Source organism: Culex pipiens, chromosome 3 (assembly GCF_016801865.2).
Source record: "Culex pipiens pallens isolate TS chromosome 3, TS_CPP_V2, whole genome shotgun sequence".
NCBI classification, from domain to species: domain Eukaryota; kingdom Metazoa; phylum Arthropoda; class Insecta; order Diptera; family Culicidae; genus Culex; species Culex pipiens.
This window is the reverse complement of record NC_068939.1, coordinates 142643399-142666782: the sequence shown is the minus strand read 5'-3', so window position 1 is coordinate 142666782 and position 23384 is coordinate 142643399. Positions and strand designations below refer to the sequence as shown.

Sequence of the window (23384 nt, the reverse complement as noted above, 5' to 3'; positions counted from 1 at the left end):
ATTTTAGAATTTTAGAATTTTAGAATTTTAGAATTTTAGAATTTTAAAATTTCAGAATTTTAGAATTTTAGAAAAAAATACTGTTGTTCAATGCATTTTTCAAAAATAATCATGGGAATGTTGAAATAAAAAAAATAATATTTCTGGAGTTTTTTTTAAAAGGTCCTATAAACCAAATTTTCATTTTTTGCTTTTGGGTGTTTTTGAATATTTATTGTCCGTTTCTCTCGAAGGTATACGCCGCGCGGCATTTCAGAATGTGCCGCAGACACTGTTGCCAGCGATTTTCTGCACTTTTGGTTCAATAAAAAACATTCCCGGCAACAATGCCATGCAATTTGAAGAAGAAGATCAACAAAAACAAAACGCACAGTATGGGATTTGACAGCGCGCATTTGCCGTAAGTGCGGCGCGTCGTTTCGAGGCTGGTATGCCTAGGGACCCTAAATAGGGAGACTGGTCAATGTGAATTTGACGTACCCTAACAGGCACAAGTTTGACGTATCCAAACGAGCATTTGCCTTTACGCCCAGCAAAACTTGGCAGTGTTGGCAAGCTCAAAACATACGTTGCCAGATCGATTTAGCAATGTTCGACCAGTCTCCCTATTTAGGGTCTCTAGGTATGCCGCGTGTCTTTTTCGGGAATACGCGCAATATTATTATTTAGTTTTTATCCGAATTTCTCTGCGTGCATTTTTGGACTCCTCTCAACTGGTCGAAAAGCTCAAGCAACACCGGTCAGTGTCAACTGACAGCTAGCTGTCACAAAACGTCAACACATTTCTTTTCCGTCGTTCGCTCGCGCCGCGCTTCTCCGCTCGCAATTTTTACGTAAAGTCGGCAAATTCAAGTGAAATTAATTACAGAAACCCGCACCGCCGGTGTGTCCTAATTTGATTAGCCAGCTCCAGCGCGCCCCGGTCAGCGGTTCGAAACAGTGTTTATGACTCACGCCATCGGTCGTACGGTCGCGCGGTTCTTGAGCAACAACAGTAACACCGGGTTGATTTCCCAAGTGGGCCACCTTGCCTCCTCCTCCTCCTCCTCCGGCTCAACCCGCGTTTCAAGGTCCGTGACCCCGTTATCGTCACCGTTTGCAGTCAGTCGTACTGGCAGCGTTGCAGGAGTAGCGTCTTGGAGTAGCACCGGAACCTCTAGCAAAATGGGCACCGAGCAAAAGCCAAAGATTGTGTTTGTCCTGGGAGCTCCCGGGGCCGGCAAGGGCACCCAGTGCGAGAAGATTGTCGAGCACTTTGGCTTTACGCACCTTTCCGCGGGGGATTTGCTGCGCGAGGAGCGGAAGCGCGAGGGCTCCGAGTTTGGGGCGCTCATCGAGGACAACATCAAGAACGGACGGATCGTTCCGGTGGAGATCACCTGCTCGCTGCTGGAGAACGCCATCAACGCGACCAAGGCGGTAAGTCGGTCCAGCCCCCAGCGCTTCTTTTGCTGTGATTGTTGTTCACGGTTCAATTGACCGGAACGGGGTGCGACAGCTGCTGATAAGGGAGAGGTGGCTTGCATAACGCGTGGCCGGCCGGTCCGGTGTGGGAAAAGGGGACGGCCGCTGTCCTTGGCCGTCGGAGATAAGCAGCAAAAGCAAGAGTTCTAAGCTGACATAATCTGAGAAAAAAGCAACATTGCTCGTAGAATGAGTTGCAACATTGTGCGGAAAAGGGGAAATTAAATTATCGATAATTGCCCAAGCTGCAGAACGAACCAAAGTGGTCGCTCACATGTTCCGCGGCGGAGACATTGCGTGGCCGGTGCGTGCGACACTATTTTTAGCATTTTTTTGTTTCTAATAATTTCCCGAGCATTTATTTTGTTATTGTTGGTGGAAACTTTGAAGCGACATTGTACAGGGTACGGAAGTAAGGAAGGAAGAAAAATTGGTTTGTCACGATGATATGGCGCAGGCGCGCACCCTGAATGAGGGACTGGTGAAGAAAAGCCCCATTTTCCATTGAAATTTGAACACCAGCCAAAACAGCTGATGGAATGGAAAATTCTGGACGAACGAGATGTTAGACTGGCTATTTGCAAAATGCATGCATGAATTGCATCGAGCAACCAGTGTTGACTCATCAGCACATTGACGTTCTATTACACCTTTTAAAAAGTGGTTCCACTTGAAATCAACAGCTTGATAGGAAGTGAGTAACCATTATGGTAACAATAAAAAAAGACGTTAGTAAAACCCCTTTACTCGATTCTTTTGGCAAAACAAAAGTATTTGTGTCAATTTTCAACCGAATCGGTTAAATTTAAGGAGTCGTTGTTCAGCGTTGAAGTTTGTATGATGAAAATTACAAAAATGTATAGATAAAACCACCGCATAAGAGTTTTGCTAGAAGGTGCCGTGGATCTTGCCCAAATTTATCCAAGCGTGAGATTCTTGTAAGAAATTTTGTTTCCACGACTTGTCGAAAGATATTTGCATCGGCCTAGTTAAAAACAAAAAAAAATCTTCAATTTTTAAATTCTTGAAATCAAATCATTGAAATCCTAAATTCTTAAATTTTTAAATTAGCTTTTTTAATTCTTATATCCTTACATTTTTCAATTCGCTAATTATTAAAATCTTACTTTCTATTTTTTTCAATTCCTTAATTCTTAAATTTTTAAATTTCAAAATTTCTCAAATTCTAAACTTCTTACATTCTTAAATTCTTAGATTCTTAACTTTTAAATTCTTAAATTCCTAAATTCTTGAAATTTTAAGTGAAACCGTTTTTGCCGCCATCATAATTTACTTTAAATCAAGTTCAATTTTTAAGTAATATTTTCGGTTAGAAGCCACATTTTGGGAAAAATAAAGTATTCGTGATTAGATTATCTGGGATGGAATGAAAAAATCAATTTCTCTAGCATACTTTTTTCACCCGAGAATGAGAGAGGAGGCAAATCACGCAAAAGAAAATCGCTCCCGAAATTCTCCAAGAAAATCAATCCGCGGATGATTTTTTTTTGAGAATTTCCTTGTCAGCAACTCTTAAAATTGTTTATTTCACTTTGTTTACCACATTGCCCATCTACAAAATGTGACAGGTCATTTTTCGACGTGTGACGTTGCATTTGCAAGTGTAGTAGTGAAAAAAAGATGTTTCGCCGAATAATCAAGATGATGTTTTTTTTTTTAGATTCCTTCTACCGATCTTTCGTGCGTGATGAACGTCCAATGATTTTCTTTTGATGATGATTATTCCATCGCTCTCTGGAGTAAAATTTTGTGGAGGAATTTGAATAATCGAGTATTTATATTTTGTGTTTATAATTTTCAAATCCCTAGATTTCCGAAATTTTAAATTTCGGAAATGATTTTTTATTTAGAATTTTTGCGTTTTTTATTTAAATTTATGATTTTTTGAATTTAGAATTTTTAGGTTCTGTGTGTGTGTGTGGTCCAATCCAATACCCGCTGGCCGGCAGCGAAATTATGGGAAAGTATAGTTTGTATCAGACTTGCGTTATGCTGATACAGCTTATCTCAGTCCCGGGTATTAGGTGGTGTTAGCCCTCGCGCTGCTTCCAGTGACCCATTTCAGAATGACAGAGCTCCTTGCGGTCCAATTCCGAGGTCACTGGGCATTGTCTGGCCCCGCCTAAAGATAAAGCAAGAACCAGACGGGTCCTCGATCTATCTTTAAACTTCCAATCCCATCAGGCAAAACAGGGATCGGCGCGTATTTAGTAAATTGCTAGCAAAAATATGTCAGGTTTCAAAATGTCCAATATGGACTGATCTCACCAAATTCGCGAAGCAGCTGCCTCTAGTTTTCCTTATATGATGATGATGGCCAGGTCCAGTCACGACGTTTTCCATACGCAACGCAGATTCACAATATGCCAACATACCACAACGACGACGGCGAATTCACGCGAAATGACCAAAATAATCGTCGCGACATTTTACGAAAAAAAAAAAATAAAAAAATTAATAAATCCGCGGCCCGATCCCTCGATTCCGAAACTAATTGATGGATTATGCTCTAGAATATCGTGAAACGACTCTTTTGATTGTTAATTTTTCGAACAAAACTCACAAAATAAATCATTTTTCATAGTTCCTAGACAACTGTTGACAAAATTCTGGCACTACTGTACCACAACCAAAACAAGCACTCATATTTCCGAAAGAGAGTGAGAGAGGTGAGCGTCATGAGCGTGAGAACCTGTATGTGCCCATGCAGCAAAACTGACGTTTAACCTTAATTTGACAAGCAAAGCATTGCGCTACCCAAAGCACAATAACAAAACAAATATGAAGAAGAAAAAAATCCATAAAAATGATGAAAATCTTGAAAAATGACAACTATTTGCCCTAGATTTCACTTGATTTCTCTTTTGTATGTCAATTTGAATTGTTACAGCACAAGGGAAACTTTTAAATCCACTAAAAACACGCCAAAAAGTTAAAATTATCGAGGACCGACCGAACACCGAACTTCTTCCTCTCACAGACAAGCGAACTCTTCTGAATTTAGAATTTTTAGGTTCTTGAGTTTTTTTTTTATTTCTCAACTCTGATATTAAAATTCATAAAATGCTATTGAATTTCTTAATTTTTTAAGTTTTTAATTCCTTGATTTCATAATATTTACATTTTGGTCGGGACCCGTGGTGTAGGGGTAAGCGTGGTTGCCTCTCACCCAGTCGGCTTGGATTCGATCCCAGACGGTCCCGGTGGCATTTTTCGAGACGAAATTTGTCTGATCACGCCTTCCGTCGGATGGGGAAGTAAATGTTGGCCCCGGTCTAACTTAGAGGTTAGGTTGTTAGCTCAATCCAGGTGTAGAAGTCGTCTCTCTGGGTCCTTCCTCGGTGGAGTCGCTGGTAGGCAGTTGGTCTCACAATCCAAAGGTCGTAAGTTCGAATCCCTGGGTAGATAGAAGCTTAGGTGTTAAAAGAGGTTTGCAATTGCCTCAAAAATCAAGCCTTCGGACACCTAGTTTCTAGTAGGAACCGCGCAATCGAGAACGCCAACGCCAATGCTGTAGAGCGAATATTTTGATTTTTTGAATAATTTCAAACAACATTTTTTTCGAAATAAAAAAAACACTTTCTTAATTTTAAAATTTTTAATAAATCTGATCAAAAGCAACGCGAATCTGGGCGCAGGTAACCCCCTGAACTGCTCATATGCGTGTGGAATAGCAAATGATTCCACTACCCTAATGGATGAATAATTTCTGCAATCTGATAGATACAAAAAGACTCAACATAGGATTTGTAAGGGCGCCTTGTGATGACATAAGAGAGATATGGATGGGCATACACGGATGTTGAGTAAGATTACAGGACACTCTCTAAACACGAACGAAGAATTATCGAAAGATATCTGCTCGTAAACCTTCCATAATACAAAAACTGCAAATAAAATTTGCAACCGACGTCAACGCCACCGTGGTTCTTTTTTTCTTAAATTTAAAAATTAAAAAAAAACTTGAAAAATTCAAAAAATTATAAATTTAAAAAACTTTAAAACAATAATAAAATTGTAAAATTATTTAAAATCTAAAATTTTAAAAAGAAATGAGGCCGTTGCAAATATTTTTTTAAGTTTATGTCCCTCGGCTCTGACCAAAGTCGGGGGGGGGGGGGGGTGGTCTAAAAAAAAAAATTTATGTTACAAGCCTAGGTTTCAACATTTGGATAAAAAAAAGTGCTTTAATAGTAGTTTATGCAACAAGTTGCAAAAAGTGGATTTTTTCAGCACGAGTCGTACATTTATTCAACGAGGTTCACCGAGTTGGATAAATACGAAGAGTGCTGAAAAAATCAAGTTTTGCAACGAGTTCCATACAACATTTTTTGCAATTCCAAAAAAACACACACTGAGTGAAATTTTATGTCAAATTTTCATGTATTTTGTCAATAAATCGTTTAAATTAAAAAAAATGTTGAAAAGTGTTACTTTTCGAAACAAGTGCTGAAAAGTAGAACTTTTCAGCATTTATTTTGAAAAGTGTTGCTATTCGATTCTGTTATTTTTGGTTCAGAAAAGTAGGCTATTTCGTCGTTCAAGAATGACAGGAAAAGTATGTAGTTTCACGATGGAATTGCAAAAATGCGTTTTACAGGCGTACAGTTGCTTTTCAATCATTAGTTTTGAAAATATCGAGGTATCGACGGATTTTTTTTTCGCAAAAAAAAAACTTTTCGTGGGGCTGTACATTGGTATATCCTGAAAATTTAAAATGTGCTAACTCCTGAAAGGAGTTCAAACATGCTAAATATGATTATAAACTCGGGAAAATGCATTTTAACTGGTTTTCAGTTGATTAAACTTTAATTTTCATTAAAATTTTGAAGTTTTTCGAATTTTTTTTTGCCCCCTGATTATTCAGGCCAATTTTAAGGGGGGGGGGGGGGGGCATAAACTTAGAAAAATATTTGCAACGAGCTTAAAAGTTTAGAAAAATTATAAAAATAAAAGTTCAAAAATAAAATCTAGAAAACAATAAAACCAAAAAACTAAAATAATTTTAAAAAAAATCCAAATTGAAACATGAAATGAGCATGAGCATGAGCATGGTTGACTGCCAATGAGCTGCTACTCCGTTATTGACGGATCAGCTGAAGTTACACAATGAACCAACAGATGAGTAGTGGGAGCTAATCATCCTCACTGTATAACCCCTGAAGATCTCTGCTTTAAGTCAATACCGGCGCCCCCCCAAGGAGATGCAGTTCAACAAAGGTAGGAATGTTAGTCCGATAGTTGAAGTTGCAGACTCATCAGACACAGAGTTTGTCGCTCTATACCTGTTGACACCGCATGAGACCGTTGAATCCACAGCATCTCCTTCAAGCATCACGGGAAGTGGGGGAATTGTGTTAGTAGGGGAAGGAAAGGAAAGGTCAGGATTCATCTTGGTAGATGATATGACCAGAAAGTGAAACAATCGTTGCCTTCCGAGCTACGACGCTATGAGAAGGTCTTATCAATCGCGTATTTTTTACTTCTTACCGCCGGCGTGCCATCCGAGCAACGATGCTTTGGGAAGGACTTTCAAAACGAAATGAATTTTGAATTAACGTATTATTCCGTGATGTACAATTTTTATGTTTAACTTCTTACCGCCGGCGTGCCATCCGAGCAACGATGCTATGGGATGGGCTTTCAAAACGAAATGAAAATATAATATATAATTCAACGATGCGAATCTCTATTTCAATTCTTTTCCGATCTACTTCTCGCGGGTTCGCGCGCGCCTATTCACACTTCGATCGACCCAACGAACACCACACGACTGATGGCCCAACTTCTCTGGGCACACCGCGACCTTTTTTTCAATGATTGCTAGAACTTTCCACCACTTTCCCGCGGGTTCGCGCGCGTCGATTCACTCTCCGATCGATCCAACGAACACCACACGACTCTCCAAATTGAAACATGAAATAACTAGTAAAAAATAAGAGCTTGAAATAATTTTGAAATAGATGAAAATATAAATTTAGCAATTAAAATCTAGGCTTTTTGAAAACGTCCGATAAACAATTAGTGTATCCCGCTTAATCCGATGGAGGTGTGAGAGGGGCATACTCAATGTTTGCATTTGTTTATTGCTGATTTCACAAACCTAATTAAAAGAAGGCTAAAAATCAATTCAAAGTTTCAAAGTTTATGTCCCCCCCCCCCCCCCCTCAAAATTAGTTTGAAAAATAAGGGGGTAAAAAAAATTAAAAAAAAACTACAAAATTTCCATGAAAATAGTAGTCTAATCAACTGAAAACAATCTAAAATGCATTTTTCTGCATTGATAATCATATTTAGGGGGGCTTGGACATGTTTGAAAATGTTTTGAATTTTTATGAAATCCCAATGTACAAAGCACTGCAAAAATTTTATTTTTCTAAAAAATAATAAAATTTTCGTCAACACTTAGATATTTTGGAAATTGGACTGGACAAGTGTATAATGCATTTTACACCACTTTTTTCATCAAAATGTGTAAACCATGGCTCGTAATTTAAATGTTTATATTTTTTTTATTTTTTTTTTTTTTTTTGAAATTTTCAATAGAATTAAAAAGTTTGATAAACTTTTAGCATGTCTAGGCATGAATCAATGCATATGAGTTTTTTTTTTAAAAAAAAAGGTCCAATAAACCAAATTTTCAGTTTTTGCTTTTTGGGTGTTTTTTAATACCCCTGACTCAAAGCGGTTTCAAAAACACCCAAAAAGCAAAAACTGGAAATTTGGTTTATTGGACCTTTTCAAAAAAACTCCAGAATTATTGTTTTGAAGGTAAACAAGAGCAAAAAATGATAAAAAAAAACAAACCCATATTTGCCCCCCGCGGTGGAGATGAGGGAGTTTTTTCATTGGGGCAAATTTCTGGAGTTTTTTTTTAAAAGGTCCTATAAACCAAATTTTCAATTTTTGCTTTTTGGGTGTTTTTATAACCGCCTTGAATCAGGGGTATTCAAAAACACCTAAAAAGCAAAAAATGAAAATTTGGTTTATAAGACCTTTTCAAAAAAAACTCCAGATTTGATCTCGGTATTCATAAGCCGGGTGCAAAATTGGTTTGCACCCCAGCGCTACAGATGCCCTAATAACCGGGACTGAGACAAACTGTTTCAGCATAGTCAAGCCTAATACAAATATTGCTTCCTCATAACTTCGCTGCCGCAAAGCTCTTCTATTCACTGGAACCGCTGGTAGTAATAAGTTAAACTTGTCTTCATTTACATTATTTCTTGTTTTCCCATCCCCACCTCTTCCGCAGTCCACCGGCAACGACAAGTTCCTGATCGACGGGTTCCCGCGCAACGAGGACAACCTGCAGGGCTGGAACCGCCAGATGGGCGACAAGGTGCGCCTGCTGTTCGTGCTGTTCTTCGAGTGCACCGAGGAGCAGTGCATCGCCCGGTGTCTGAAGCGTGGCGAGAGCAGCGGCCGCTCGGATGACAACCCGGAGAGTCTGAAGAAGCGCTTCAACACGTACATCAACGACACGATGCCCATCGTGGATCACTACCGGGCGCAGGATTTGGTCAAGACGATCGACGCCGTGGCCGCACCGGACGAGGTGTTTGACAAGGTGCGGTGTGCGTTCGCGGACATCGAGTAAGAGGAAGGTAAATTAAGGGCGGCATTTTCTCCAAAAATAAGCAAGCAAGCAGAGCTGTCTAATCACACACACCACAGTCTACAATTCAATTTCAAGTCATTCCGTACAGTCAACAAACAACTCGAATTGAGCAATTGAAAACTACAAAGCAAAAACACACACACGTGGAAAGAGTATTTTTGTTGCCGAAAGTTTAGCTTGCACTTTCTCAAAGCACCTTAACAGTAAACTGCAAATCTTAACAAAACCTTAATACAAAGAGCTATTTAAAACGCAAAATAAACCAACCAACTGCTGCAGTAAAGTATTACACACAGAAACACGCATGATTTAGAAGGGGTTGGCGAAATAAGCAAACACGTAACGTAACGGTAACGAGAAGGTGGTAACGGAATATTAAACAAAAATATAGTGAATGTGTTAAATGTATAAGCAAGTCAATAGATGAATAAATAAAACCCATTATTGTGCATTTTACCGTGCTGAGCGGAAATCGGGTGCGAGTTTAGAATATTGTTTTGGTAGAAAATTGAGAAAGCCACCAATGCACATCTCGGAACGCTGTTTGTTCCCCAAGTTCGGCCAAGACTTTTCTGATGTTAAAAGTCCTGGGAATCGATTTGACCACGGGGAACCGAGATATGGCCGTATTTCCACCGGAACTTTTATTCCGACGATTTCAACAAATCCCCCTGTGGTCAAATATCAACGAAAAATTACGCTCTTGACAAGATGTCACGTATAGAAATCCCCCAAGATAAGACTGTACAGAATTAACCACAGGACTCATGTCAAACGTCATGATTTCATCAGTTCTGACCTACTCTGACCGGTTCTAGGTACCCCGGGGGAAAAATTGACCACTTTGATCCAGTAAAAAGGCAAGATGCATGTTAAACTTCATGATTTTTCAAAAACATTGCCTTTTTTTGACCAAAGGGGATTTCTTAATAGTAGTTTATGCAATAAGTTGCAAAAAGAAGATTTTTTCAGCACGTATCGTAAATTTATCCAACGAGGTTCACCGAGTTGGATAAATACGACAAGTGCTGAAAAAGTCAAGGTTTGCAACGAGTTCCATACAACATTTTTTGCATTTCTGAAAAACACCCATTGAGTGAAATTATAAGTCGAATGTTCATATATTTTGCTAATAAATCGTTTAAATAAAAAAAAATGTTAAAAGGTATTACTTTTCAAAACTAGTGCTGAAAAGTTCAACTTTTCAGCATCCATTTCAGTGCTGAAAAGTAGAACTTTTCAGCATTTGTTTTGAAATGTGTTTCTATTTGATTCTGTTATTTTTAGTAGATAAAAGTAGGCTGTTTCGTCAAGCGAAAATGACAGGAAAAGTAGGAAGTTTCAAGACGGAATTGCAAAAATAAATTTATTACTACACTCACCTCCTTTTTCAGCATCTGAGCAACTCTCTACCAAAACCGGAAATGGATTTTATTTGTATTGTTTTATTTGGTTCAAACTTTGTGAGGGCCTTCCCTATGCCCAAAGAAGCATACAATTTTGGCAGCTGTCCATACAAAAATGGTACGTAAATATTCATACAGCTGTAACTTTTGATTGAATTTCCTGATCAATTTAGTGTTTGCGGCAAAGTTGTAGATATTGTTGAGAACTATTGAGAAAAAATAGGTACGCAGATTTTTTTGTGCCGATTTTTTAATTAACATTTTTTACAAAAACTCACTTTCTCAAAATACGTATTTTTTTATTTTCGAGATTTTTTGATATGTTTTAAGCGATAAAAACCCGCAACTTTTGAGCTATAGAGAAGTATTGTCAAATAATCTGCCGCCGAGTTATTTTTTTTTGAAAAAATAGTGATTTTTGGATAAAATCGAAATTTTATAACACAAAAAAAGAACTTAATCTTTTATGTAAATTTGAATTTCCAATCAAAAAGTACTTTACAGATGTTCAAACATTCGTGAAATTTTTCGATCTATCGAAAACAATATTTTGATTTTTTTAAATCAAGACTAACATTTTAAAAGGGCCAAACATTAAATATTAACCCCTTTTGAAATGTTAGTCTTCATTCATAAAATTACAAAATATTGTTTTTTTAGAAAATATCGGAAAATTTCACGAAAGTTTCATGTTTTAACATTGAAAATCGGACCATTAGTTACTGAGATATCGACATTAAAAAAAGGTGGGTTGTCTAAGTAAGACCTGAAAACATCAATGTTCATGTTTATTTTTATTTTTCTTGAAGCAGGTGTATCTCAGCAACCAGAGTTCCAATCTTCGATGTCTCTTAGACAATTTCATAGCAAAAACATTTTTAGAGATGGTTACTCATGGTCACTATTTTTAAAAATCGAAAAAACTGCAAATATTTCGCTAAAATCAAACTTTCGGTGGCTATATCATGAAAACGAAGCCCTTTATCAAAAAAAACCTGTAAAGAACTTTTCGAGTGCAATTTTTTTTCCGTGTACAATACCTACAACTTTGCCCAAGACTCCAAAATGATCGGAAAATTCATTCAAAAATTACAGCTGTTTTAATATTCACGTACCCTTTTTGTATGGACAGCTGCCAAAATTGTATGGAGACTTGTATGGCTGAACCAATGACACAAAATAGCTTCTTTGGTCATAGAAAAGGCCAAATGAGCCAAATAAAAATAACAAAATTTAAAAAGGGTCGAAATCGGCCGATTTCGTAGAGAATTGCTCATTTGCCTTATGGCTCTGAGAATTTAACTATACTTTTGAGTAATGTTTGTCAACCTTTTTGACGTAGACTTACGTCTTTGTCGAAGGTACTGGGGTGTCATTCCAAAAAACCCGGGCCAAAGGCCCTGGATTACTGCGTCATCCGTCAAACGCTTATATCTTCCTTCTCTCTAATCGAATCGACACGATTTATGTGCCATTCGATTCGAAAATTATTCAGCAATTTGCTATAAAAATTTCATTGTTGGCAAAATAGTTTAACTATTGAAACAATTGAATGTTTTAAAATGTTTTCAAAATGCAGAGATTTTGCAAGCAAAATGAGCGCTTCCCACTCACGGACGGGAATGTCAAGTACCTATTTTGAGGGGAAAATCATCCGAGCTACGCGACCGAGTGTCGATCGCGAAAAAGGAGGGGAAGTAGCGGGCCGAAATGCTATATAAGAACGCGCGCCAGAGCCCATTCTATCATTCACGTCTCAGACGTCGGACCGGCACAGTAGCAGCAGCAGCAGCAGCAGCAGCAGCAGGAAAGCTTAGCCTAGAGCAGCAGCAGGAGAGAGGGACCAGAACTGGAAAAGAAGCGCGCATCGCCTTCTCGTCGCACCGTCAGCCAGTTGCCTCTCGATGGCCGGACCGTTTGGATCTTTCGTGGTTGCCGTGGTTCGGAGTTGCCTCACTCCCCGTCCCTCGTCCCACGAGGCATCAACGAGATGAGGCGCGCGCCTGCTGCCTTCCGCTGAAAAGCCTCTCGTGGGTCAAGCCGTAGTTGTGAAACAACAACTAGCTCGTCGCATTCTCGGCGAGCGCTTCTGAAAGAACTGCGTCGTGTCCAATTCCAAACTGTTGAAAGAGTTGCCCTCATCCCTCGTTCCACCCGGGACGAGGCAGCGAGCTAATTTCAATTTCAGGAACAAATTTTGGTCCTTGGGCCTTGCCAGGGGAGTATTATATAGATCGTTATAGTACTCATTTTGTCAAGGGGCATGGATAGTTCCGTCATGGTAATGAAATTGAGGGTTTAATTGTATTGTTCCAAATACTGTTAAAACTTCCATTTTATTAACACAATGGATATCGTTCCATGCTGATGAGAACCCGCTTTGCCGTAGCACCAAGGCTTATCGATGTCTTTTGGCTTAACCATCTAGAAGTCGCGTATTTTGGGCACTCTTAAAATGTCCTTAGGGCATCTCCACCGCAGGGACCTAATTGCGTTGCAAAGCTAATTTGGCACCCGCGTCAAGCCCACCGCGGTACTTGCGCGAGAGCTAATTTAGGTTCGAGTTCATCCGTGTTCATCCGAATCTAAACAAAACTCAGGTTAGCTCCGGGATCTACCGGGAGCAAATCGTCTGACGGATGGTCTTTTCAAGCAAAACAATGTAATTGGGCCAATGTGAGTTTGTTAACATAGAGTTTATCCTGCTCACGTCAGTAAATGTTTACATTAGGAGTGATGATTGATTTTTCGATTTCAATTCTTCGAGTTTGGAGATATTTTCCCTCCCGTGCTGCAAGTTCACGCATGAAAAATGACTTTTGGTAATCTGGGGTGATGCAGTTTTGTTTTTTAGGTTATATTGGGGCTGTGTTTGATTAATTTTGGTCAACGCATTGTCGATCTAGTGCCAGACATGCAAGAGATAAGTCATTTGTATTGAGTAAAAAGCAAAATTCAAGCAAAACATTTTAAATAAGCCAAAACGGATTTGAAAACAAGCAATCCGAGCAATTGGATATTATTGTTTACAGCGATAAAGCTTATTTTTCTGAGTACGACCACAAAGAATTTAAAATGGAATGGAAAAGCTCCTACTTGACAGCTCGTTCCAAGGGGACCATAATTGATCCATCGAAAAAATGTTGTCTTGTCAAAAAAAATTTTGCATTAAAATAAAAAAACAGTGATCAGAAATGGTTTTTAATCGTGTTTTTTACAGTTGCACATAAAAATTTACATAGGGCTTTAGTGCCCAATTCTGATCTTAAATTCTTAAATTCTTAAATTCTTAAATTCTTAAATTTCCAAATTCTTCAATTTTCAAATTCCTGATTTTGAATTCATTTTTTTTATTTTTGATAAAAATTGTGTTTTTGATATTAGAATTTCGGGTTTTTCGTAAATTTGTAAATTTTACTTAATTTCGATCCCGTCCGTGTGGATCAATTGGACAGCGCAATGGACTCACAATCCAGAGGTTGCTGATTGGTACTAGCAATAGTGGCCGACAGCTATAAAGACAACTTCTTTTTTTTAATCCATTTCTACCAAAAAACTATATCTGTCCTTTTAATTTCAAAATTCTGCATTTTGAGATTCGGCGGGGATTTTAAATATTATTATATCAAATACAAAATTATTAAAAAAGAAAATTCAAATTCTGCGATTTTTTCATCAGAACATATTGCAAACAAGCACCGCGCGAAGAAACGTCAAACGCCACTTTTCGTTTATGCTGCGTACCGCTTAAGAAAAATCTTTTCGTGACCCTTTCTCTGACCGTTTCTTGGGTTTTTTTATATGGAGTTTTGCGTTCCTTCGGATCTGCGTATCAGCCTTTACGGTACAACCATTCAAAATATTTTTAAATGAAATGAAAAAAATAAATAATAAAAATAAACGTATTCGTAATTTTTTCTTACTCCTCACTGACGTGAGCAAGATACACCCTTTGTTTACAAACTCACATTGGACCAATTACATTGTTTCGCTTGATATATATATTTGAATTTTATACATAATTCAAAAATGTTCAAATCAGTTTAGTTATTTTTAAATTTTGGACATTCATGTTTAAATTTTCGGTAATGATTTGCTTATATTAATATATGTGGTTGATTATTTTTTATTTAAAAAATAAAAAAATATATAAATTCCACAACTTTTCAATTTAACAAAATCGTTTTGAACTGAATTACTGATTTCTTTAATATTCATTCAAATTTGATATTCAAAATAAATGCATCTTCAACCAAAACAAATACAAATAATTCAAAAAATTGCTGAAAAAATTAGCCACCGGCAGCTCGGGGACTTCTCGAGCACCTATCTTGGCTACTCGACGGATCCCCGATGAACTTTTTCTTCGCTGAATGAACTCGAAGGCTAATTTAGCTTTAGCTTTGCTACCCGCGGTGGGAAAGTTGGGATGCAAACATGTCGGGAGCAAATCGGATGAACACTTTTAAAAATTTGAAAATGATATTTTATTGATGTAAGCAAACAATTAGGACATATAATGTAATTGGAAGCATGTTCTATCATGCTAGAATGTATTTTTATTGATTTCGATCAACAAAACGGCTAGAATTTGAAAATGAATAAATTAGATCCCCGCGGTGGGCTTGATTCGGTAGCCAAATAAGCTCCCAGCGGTGCGAAAACGTGTATTAGCTACGGAGCAAAGCTAAAACTGGGGATCCAACCGATATGTTTGCCACGCAATTAGATCTCTGCGGTGGAGATGCCCTTAACTTAGAAAATTTCACTTAGCTTAGGAGTTTGAATCAATGGAAATGAATCTGATCTTCTACAATAAAAAGGAATGAAAAGGATGAAAAGGAATAAAATTAGAAACTTGACGTATGGTTTGGAAAATTTCAAAATCTACGGTAAGTTGACGTTTCCATATCAAAGGTAAACAAACAACTGCATAGCAACGTATATCAGCCCAGCAAATTTTCTAAGTTGATTGTGGATGACGGTCGTAAGTTGTGTACATTTTCTTAGTTTTACTTTACTTAACTATTCTAAGCTAAGTGATTGTAGATAGGCCATGAGACCTGAAAATATAAATTTTCATGTTTATTTTTATTTTTCTTGAAGCAGGTGTATCTCAGCAACCAGAGGTCCAATCTTCGATGTCTTTTAGACAATTTCATAGCAAAAATATTTATTTGCAATTCCGTCGTGAAACTACTTACTTTTTCTGTCATTCTTGAACGACGAAATAGCCTACTTTTCTGTACCAAAAATAACAGAATCGAATAGCAACACTTTTCAAAATAAATGCTGAAAAGTTGAACTTTTCAGCACTTGTTTCGAAAAGTAACACTTTTCAACATTTTTTTTATTTAAACGATTTATTGAGAAAATACATGAACATTTTACGTAAAATTTCACTCAGTGTGTGTTTTTTGGAATTGCAAAAAATGTTGTATGGAACTCTTAGCAAAACTTGATTTTTTCAGCACTCTTCGTATTTATCCAACTCGGTGAACCTCGTTGGATAAATGTACGACTCGTGCTGAAAAAATCCTCTTTTTGCAACTTGTTGCATAAACTACTATTAGAGATGGTTACTCATGGTCACTATTTTTTAAAATCGAATAACTGCAAATATTTCGCTAAAATCAAACTTTCGGTGGCTATATCATGAAAACGAAGCCCTTTATCAAAAAAAATCTGTAAAGAACTTTTTGAGTGCAATTTTTTTTTTCCGTGCACAATACCTACAACTTTGCTCAAGCCTCCAAATTGATCGGAAAATTCACTCAAAAATTACAGCTGTTTTAATATTCGCGTACCCTTTTTGTATGGACAGCTGCCAAAATTGTATGGAGACTTGTATGGTTGAACCAATGACACAAAATAGCTTCTTTGGTCATATGGAAGGCCAAATGAGCCAAATAAAAAAATACAAAAAATAAAAATGGTCGAAATCGGCCGATTTCGTAGAGAATTGCTCATTTGCCTTATGGCTCTGAGAATTTAATTACTTTTGAGTAATGTTTGTCAACCTTTTTTTGTGTTTATTTTATACTGGATGCATTAAATTTTTAATGTTGTGAATCATATTGCAAATTTTTCCCCAAGATATAGATATTAGAATGACAAAAAAAATTGGGACATGTTCCGAACTGTGTTCAAATCTAAAACAGTAGTTGTTCGGTAACTGGGCTGAGAACGTAGCCCAGTCACCGAATGTTGCTCGTTAACTGGGCTGAACATAAAATAACTAGGGGACCACCGATGCATAATATTTTCCAGATGAAATATAAAAATAAAAGTTACTCAAATTTATTTACAAAGCTAACTTTTCATATTTCATTAATAATTACAATTATTGTAACTTAAAATTAAACAAAAGTTTGAAAAAAGTTTTTTTTTATTTATTGAATATGATTTTTGCATCCATAAACCCCTCGGTCATTTTGGTTTGTTTTGATTTTTTGACGTTTGTCTGCTTTTTAACTGGGCTACGGCCCAGTTATCGAGCGCCCAGTTAAAAAAGCAGCCCAGTTAAACAACGCCCAGTTACCGAACAACTACTGTATATGAGTTTGATTGGACGTGGACCCGTGGTGTAGGGGTAAGCGTGGTTGCCTCTCACCCAGTCGGTCTGGGTTTGATCCCAGAAGGTCCCGGTGGCATTTTTCGTGACGAGATTTGTCTGACCACGCCTTCCGTCGGATGGGAAAGTATATATTGGCCCCGGTCTAACCTAAAAAAAAGGTTATGTCGTTAGCTCAGTCCAGGTGTAGGAATCGTCTCCTTGGATCCTGCCTCGGTGGAGTCTCTGGTAGGCAGTCGGACACAAAATCCAAAGGTAATCAGATCGAATCCCGGGTGGATTAAAGCTAAGGTGTAAAAAGAGGTTTGCAATTGCCTCAACAATCATCAAGCCTTCGGACACTTAGTTTCGAGTAGGAATCTCGCAATCGAGAACGCCAAGGCAATGCTGTGGAGCGAATAATTTGATTTTGAGTTGATAGGACGTAACAGAAGCTGACCTCCCCCTTCGAATTTTAGATGGGATTTAACCAGTAGAAATATTTTTTCCCCAAATTTTAACATATTAGGGGAAAAAATAAAAAGATCAAAACATTCAAAAATTAAAGCTCCAACATACAAATTTCAAATTCAAATTCTAAAACATTTTTTATTTTGATTGGATTAAAAAAAAAGCTAAAATTTAAAAATTGAGATTCAAAAATTTAATAATCCGATATTTCCAAATTTAACATTTAAAGCATCTGAAAACTCTAAAGATTTTGGAATTTAATATTAAAAAAAATCAAAATTGAGAAAATTAAAAATTCAAAAAGTAAAAAAAAATCAAGTTGAAAACAATCAAGAAAACTAAAATTTAATTTCTAAAATTATTATATTCCTATTGAGGTTTTGCAGCGCGCCTGTGTTTCAAATGTAGGTGGCGCCAAAATGAGGTTACTTGCCAAAAATCGTATTCCTTTCTGAACAAAATCGCTTATTTCTCATAATTCCCGTCATTAATCTTAATGAAACTGGTTGCAGAAGACGAGATTTAATGAACATAAACTTTTGGGCGCGCAAAAATTTGTGACCTTTTTCTTTGAAAACATGTTTCGGAACACGAAAAAATTAGTTTCCCCGTATATATCAATGAAAAAAACAGTTATATCTAAATTAAATAGCCCAGTCACCGAATGCTGTTCGCTAACTGGGCTGAACGAAAAATAACGAGGGGACTATCGATGCATAATATTTTTTTGATGAAATATAAAAATAAAAGTTACTCAAATTCAATTACAATGATTACTTTTCATATTTCTCTAATTGTGACTTGAAATTACATAAAAGCTTGATTTTTTTTTTTAATTTTGTTGAACATGATTTTTGCATCCATTAACCCCTCGGTGATTTCGGTTTGTTTTGGTTTTTTGACGTTTGTCTGCTTTTTAACTGGGCTACGGCCCAGTTATCGAGCGCCCAGTTAAAAAGCAGCCCAGTTAAACAACGCCCAGTTACCGAACAACTACTGTAGTTGATAACAGATGTGTTAACGTATCCAGGTTTTTAAGCGAAGATGGCGTTCGAATGGTGAACGTCCGAAATGTCAAAATCGCGCAGTAGCACCAACATTAGAAAAAAAAATGTGGCGGTCATGCCATGGCACACTTTTTTCGCAATGTTGGTACCACTGTGCGATTTTGACATTTCGGGCGTTCACCATTCGAACGCCATCTTCGCTTAAAAACCTGGATATTCAACAATTTTTATTGATTTTTGACAGACTTTCTTGCCTAGTAGTCCAAATTACTATCTTTTTCTAAATTTACGGTTTTCTCATAGAAAAATCAAACAAATATTGAGATTTTGCAGCGCGATTGTGTTTCAAATGTAGGTGGCGAGATTACTTGCCAAAAATCGTATTCCTTTCTGCTGAATTGAAGAACAAAATCGCTTATTTCTCATGATTCCCTGCATCAATCTTAATGAAACTGCTTGCAAAAGACGAGATTTTTTTTTTGCTTTAAAATAATGAACATTAATTTTTGGGCGCGCAAAAATTTGTGAACTTTTTCTTTAAAAAACATGTTTCGGAACACGAAAAAATGAGTTACCCCGTTTATATCAATGAAAAAACAGTTATATAGTTGAAGGCAGATGTGTTAACGTATATTTATCCATTTTTATTGATTTTTGACAGACTTTCTTGCCAAGTAGTCCAAATTATTTAAAATGTTTGGGCGTGATGGATTTTTTTATTTATCCCAGCTAAAATGGCAGAGATGAAACTACCTGTAAACATAATGCAACTTCTGCCTTTCTCATTGCAGAAAAGTGCCGATTTTGGACCGAATTCGCATTCTCATAGAGATGGTGATCTTAGCGGATTGCAGACTGGATTTCGTCATGTGGCTTAGAAATTGATTAAAGGGAAATAAACCAATTCTACCAGGACAGGACAGGCAGCACCAAAAAAGCCATCCATTGCGGGCCGCTCCCATCTCCACCATTGACCGGGGAAGGAAAAAGGATGCGATTGGTTTAGCGATTGACCATGAACAAAAAAAATAGTTTTGTATGAAAATACATTCTCAATCAATTAAAAACCAAACTTCTTTACAATAAACAAATCTATTTATTTCCTCTCACTTCAAACCTCACCTTTTCCTGTTCACAAACTGGTGCCGAAACTGGGCCAACTTGGCATCCGTTATCACCGCACTCACCAACATGCGCTGACTATCGTCCGGATCGGCGCCCGTCTCCGTAACGGCTGCGTTCTTGTACAACCACGCCACCTCGGCGCCTCCCATCGGCACCCGGATGATGATCCGCTGGCGGCCTGTGGATTCGAGGATGTTCTGCTCGATTTTCGCCAACAGGTCGTTGACTCCGGCGAGGGTTTTGGACGAGACGAGGTGCAGGTCTGACGGCGGGGTGTTGTTCGGGAGCAGGTCCACCTTGTTGCCCACGTTGATGATGTTCGGGGGGGTTTCGTTGTTGGTTCCGGTGGATTTGAGGAGTGCGGCGAGGGTTGATTCGACGTGGTTTTTCTGTTCGGCGTGGTTTGGATGGGAGATGTCCTGCACGTGGATTATGAGGTCGGCGAACATGGCGTCCTCGAGGGTTGCGACGAAGCACTCGATGAGGCCGGTCGGGATGTCGGCCATGAAGCCGACCGTGTCCATGAAGAGCACTTCGAGTTTGGACGGGAGAAGGCCGGCGTGAGCGGTGACGTCCAGGGTGGCGAAGAGTTGGTTTTTGGGCTGGAGGGATTCCTCTTCGGTGAGGGCTTTGATGAGGGAAGTCTTGCCGGCGTTGGTGTAACCGACGACGGCCACGATCGGGTAGGCTTTCTGTTTGCGCTTGTTGCGGAGGAGTTCCCGGTGGGATCGGATGGCGGTTAGTTGGGTTTTGAGCTTTCGCTCGCGTAGACGGAGCATCTGCTTTTGGGATTCGCTCAGGTAGACGCGTCCTTTGCCGTCCTGGTCTTTTAGTTGGGACCAAATGTACGGAATCTCGGCCATGGCCACCTGCAACTTGGCTTCGGTACTGATGGCGTGCAGTCGGAGGATCTGGATCACGACCGAGTAGCGATCCATGACGGGGATTTTGAAGTGCTGCTCGAGTAGTTGCTTCTGACTGAAGGTCAGCGTTCCTTTGCTGATGAAAACGCAGGTCACCGACTTCCCCGCGGATTGCAGGTTCCGGAGGGTCGTTTTGAGCTCGTCCAGCTTTCCGGTGCCAAAGAGTTGTCGCTTCTCCAGCGATTCCAGCGGCACCTTCAGACTGTGCTCGATGGTCCACCGGGGCAGCGATCGTACCAGCGCTTCCGCTTCCTGCAGTTGATGTTCCGGATCGGTTGCGGCTTTCTTCGGGCCCCACTTGACGTACGGCTGAATGATAAACACGTGCTGCTCGTTCTGTAGCCTCTTCTGGACGTGCATGGCACTGTTGGCCACCGCATCGTACTCGGCGTCGTCCAAATCCACCTCCTGCGAAGATCCTTCCCCGTCCTCCTCGCCACCCTCAGCAGCCTTGGCCTGAAACTTGCCCTTGAATCCCTTATACTTACTAGACTCTGTGTATTTACATCTTAAGCTAACAACAGTCCCCAAAACGGGACTTGGAGGTCGTCGACATACGGTCAGTGCCCGCTGCACCATTGGCCTCCAGCATCGCACTCTCGCCAGCGACGAGGCCATCCTTACGACAATTCCTCCTGCCGAACCTCCCCTTCACCACCTTCCTCAACGTTCGACAGCGCTGTGAACTTGCCCTCTGCGGCCATCCACCCTGCCTGGCAGGAGCTGGTCCGATCGGCGGTCACCTTGTAGGCCGCTCCCGTCGCAACCAACGTCGAAATCAGGATGCTGGTCTTCAACGGATAGGGCAACCGCTTCGAGACGAGCTTCTGCAGAAAGTACGTCGTGGAGAATCCTGCGAAACCCAAAAAAGGATAATAAGATCTGCATCACCCACGAGTTGCCTCACAACCTACCCAAGCAAAAGGTGGCCAGTCCGGTGAACAGGGACCGGGTCATGCACTCCAGGTACGGCGCAAAGCCGGGATGTTTTTCGCGCTGTTGCTCCTTCAGGCGGCGAATGTCGTTCATTGCATTTGCAAGTTACTGCTCGGGTCGTAGAGTGATGTAATCGCGCGTTCGCTGCCACAAAACTGTACACAGAAATTGTATCGAATTCGTGTGGAAAGACGATTGTAATCTACGCCTGCGAAATGTTGGTTTGTTGTGAAATTCGGCTCAGTTGGACGTTTTTGCTGTTGTTGCGCAAACATCAGCTGCTGTGCGACGAACTGTCAGTTGATGGGTTCAATGAAAAAGGGACTTGGGCTGAACGGTCCGAAAAGACGAATCACAGAACAGTGTTGAATGCAGTAATAAAATCTTTTTTTTGCAATTTCGTTTTGAAAATACTCGATAATGACGAGGCTAAATTCCAAATTTGAGCTTATTCTGACCATGGAAACCCCTCCCTCTAATCGCTAGAAGTTTGTATGGGAAAAATCGCCGAAATGTATGGCTTATTTATCTGAGTACAATGACCCTTTGTACGACCACAAAGAGTTTAAAATGGATATTTAAATCAATTTGGAAAAAATAACCTCGCGGTCCTTCCCAGTCACGAAATATTCTAGCAGAGCTGGTTCTGTCAGAATCCTGCTAGAACGGTAGAACATTTCTGCTAGAATGCTGTAAGAATATCCAACTCTGTAAGAACTCTGCTAGAATCCTGCTAGAACGTCCTGACTGGGTTCTTGACTTGACAGCTCATTCCAAGGGGACCATTTTTTTTTTTTTTTGTTCGATGCCACTATCCACTGCGACCAGGAATTAGATCTATTGCGGACTTGCAATTCTATTTATAGAATCACAAAGGCTTCTTCTGTTATTAGGCAGATGGGACACGCACACACGCTATTGTTGAGCGAGTGTGTCGAGCGATCCACTGCCGTAACTTCGCCGCCGAAGAGGTTTGAATGTTTTTTTTCAATCCTCTTTGGCTCTGCCTTTTCCACTCTGTACTGTCCAAATGTATCGCTAGAACCGAAGTGCACATTTTACGTTTACTTATACCCAGCTAGCCCTTAAATTCTGGTTTCTGAAAAACTCGTCCCTTCAAAGCACTTTTTGCGATCGGACCGTGGAGCCGACGACACGACAAGACACTCGGTGCAAAAATCTGATTAAAAAATGGTCCCACCGTGAATCCCGTGAAATCACCGTGATTGACAAAAGTCACGGTGAGTTGAGAGACCCCTCGTGTTTCGCTTAAATTTAAATTAACTCGCAACACTGCTTGAATGTAAATATTTACATTAGTCGAAATCCGTCATCATAATTTTTTTTTCGATAATTCACAGGTTTAAATTTCTTTACCGCCGGAATTTGGACACATTGCTGAAATCGTTCTTTTCGTCTGGGCAGTGGCCGGTTCCCTGGCCAAGACACCCAATACGGAAATTTTGTTGTGGGCAAATAACAGCCCAGCGGAAGAAGCATCCCAAAGTTGACTATGACGGCCTTTCCGGAACATTCCCGTTTTCAACAGCCGTCATTTGGCCAGCGAGGAGGAGATCCTTGGTAATGCCGGATGCCAAGGATCCAAAGCAGCTCAGGTTTTACGATGTTCCGGAACCGGTCAGAAGCGCTAGCAAATATTGTCTCTAGGATAGTGGAACTAGGAAGTGAACGAACTGCTGTCGTGAACTAGAACCTCACAACAACGGATCGGTTCCGTTGGGGCTGGCGGAACCGGCTGCGGCTGCTTGGAAGATGGGGAACGATTGTGGTGCGTGCTACCGGTGATACCGGGTTCAGCTGACAGAAGCTGTGGATAATTCCCAGAAATACTGCCCT

General features: G+C 39.5%; 3 protein-coding genes across 3 annotated transcripts; 1 reads left to right on the top strand and 2 right to left on the bottom strand.

The window, feature by feature from the left end:
• Positions 1 to 785: 785 nt before the first annotated feature.
• LOC120420944 (UMP-CMP kinase) lies at positions 786 to 9578 on the top strand. Its single transcript, XM_039584079.2, has 2 exons — positions 786 to 1419; positions 8741 to 9578. The coding sequence occupies exons 1-2, from the start codon at positions 946 to 948 to the stop codon at positions 9083 to 9085; spliced, it is 819 nt and encodes a 272-aa protein (XP_039440013.1). The 5' UTR covers positions 786 to 945; the 3' UTR covers positions 9086 to 9578.
• Positions 9579 to 19630: 10052 nt separating this feature from the next.
• LOC120420938 (putative GTP-binding protein 6) lies at positions 19631 to 21209 on the bottom strand. The gene has a single exon (XM_039584071.2). The coding sequence runs from the start codon at positions 21207 to 21209 to the stop codon at positions 19662 to 19664; it is 1548 nt and encodes a 515-aa protein (XP_039440005.1). The 3' UTR covers positions 19631 to 19661.
• A 2-nt stretch (positions 21210 to 21211) lies between these two features.
• Positions 21212 to 21791, bottom strand: LOC120420939 (transmembrane protein 141). Its single transcript, XM_039584072.2, has 2 exons — positions 21506 to 21791; positions 21212 to 21444 (listed from the first exon to the last, which is right to left on the bottom strand). The coding sequence occupies exons 1-2, from the start codon at positions 21618 to 21620 to the stop codon at positions 21212 to 21214; spliced, it is 348 nt and encodes a 115-aa protein (XP_039440006.1). The 5' UTR covers positions 21621 to 21791.
• Positions 21792 to 23384: the final 1593 nt, after the last annotated feature.

Bases quoted from the DNA above. Each gene is read 5' to 3' on its own strand.
- LOC120420944 (XM_039584079.2), top strand. From the start codon at position 946: ATGACTCACGCCATCGGTCGTACGGTCGCGCGGTTCTTGAGCAACAAC. The intron at 1,420-8,740 runs GTAAGTCGGTCC...CCTCTTCCGCAG, and splicing joins CCATCAACGCGACCAAGGCG to TCCACCGGCAACGACAAGTT.
- LOC120420938 (XM_039584071.2), bottom strand. From the start codon at position 21,209: ATGGCCTCGTCGCTGGCGAGAGTGCGATGCTGGAGGCCAATGGTGCAG.
- LOC120420939 (XM_039584072.2), bottom strand. From the start codon at position 21,620: ATGAACGACATTCGCCGCCTGAAGGAGCAACAGCGCGAAAAACATCCC. The intron at 21,445-21,505 runs GTAGGTTGTGAG...TGGGTTTCGCAG, and splicing joins ACTGGCCACCTTTTGCTTGG to GATTCTCCACGACGTACTTT.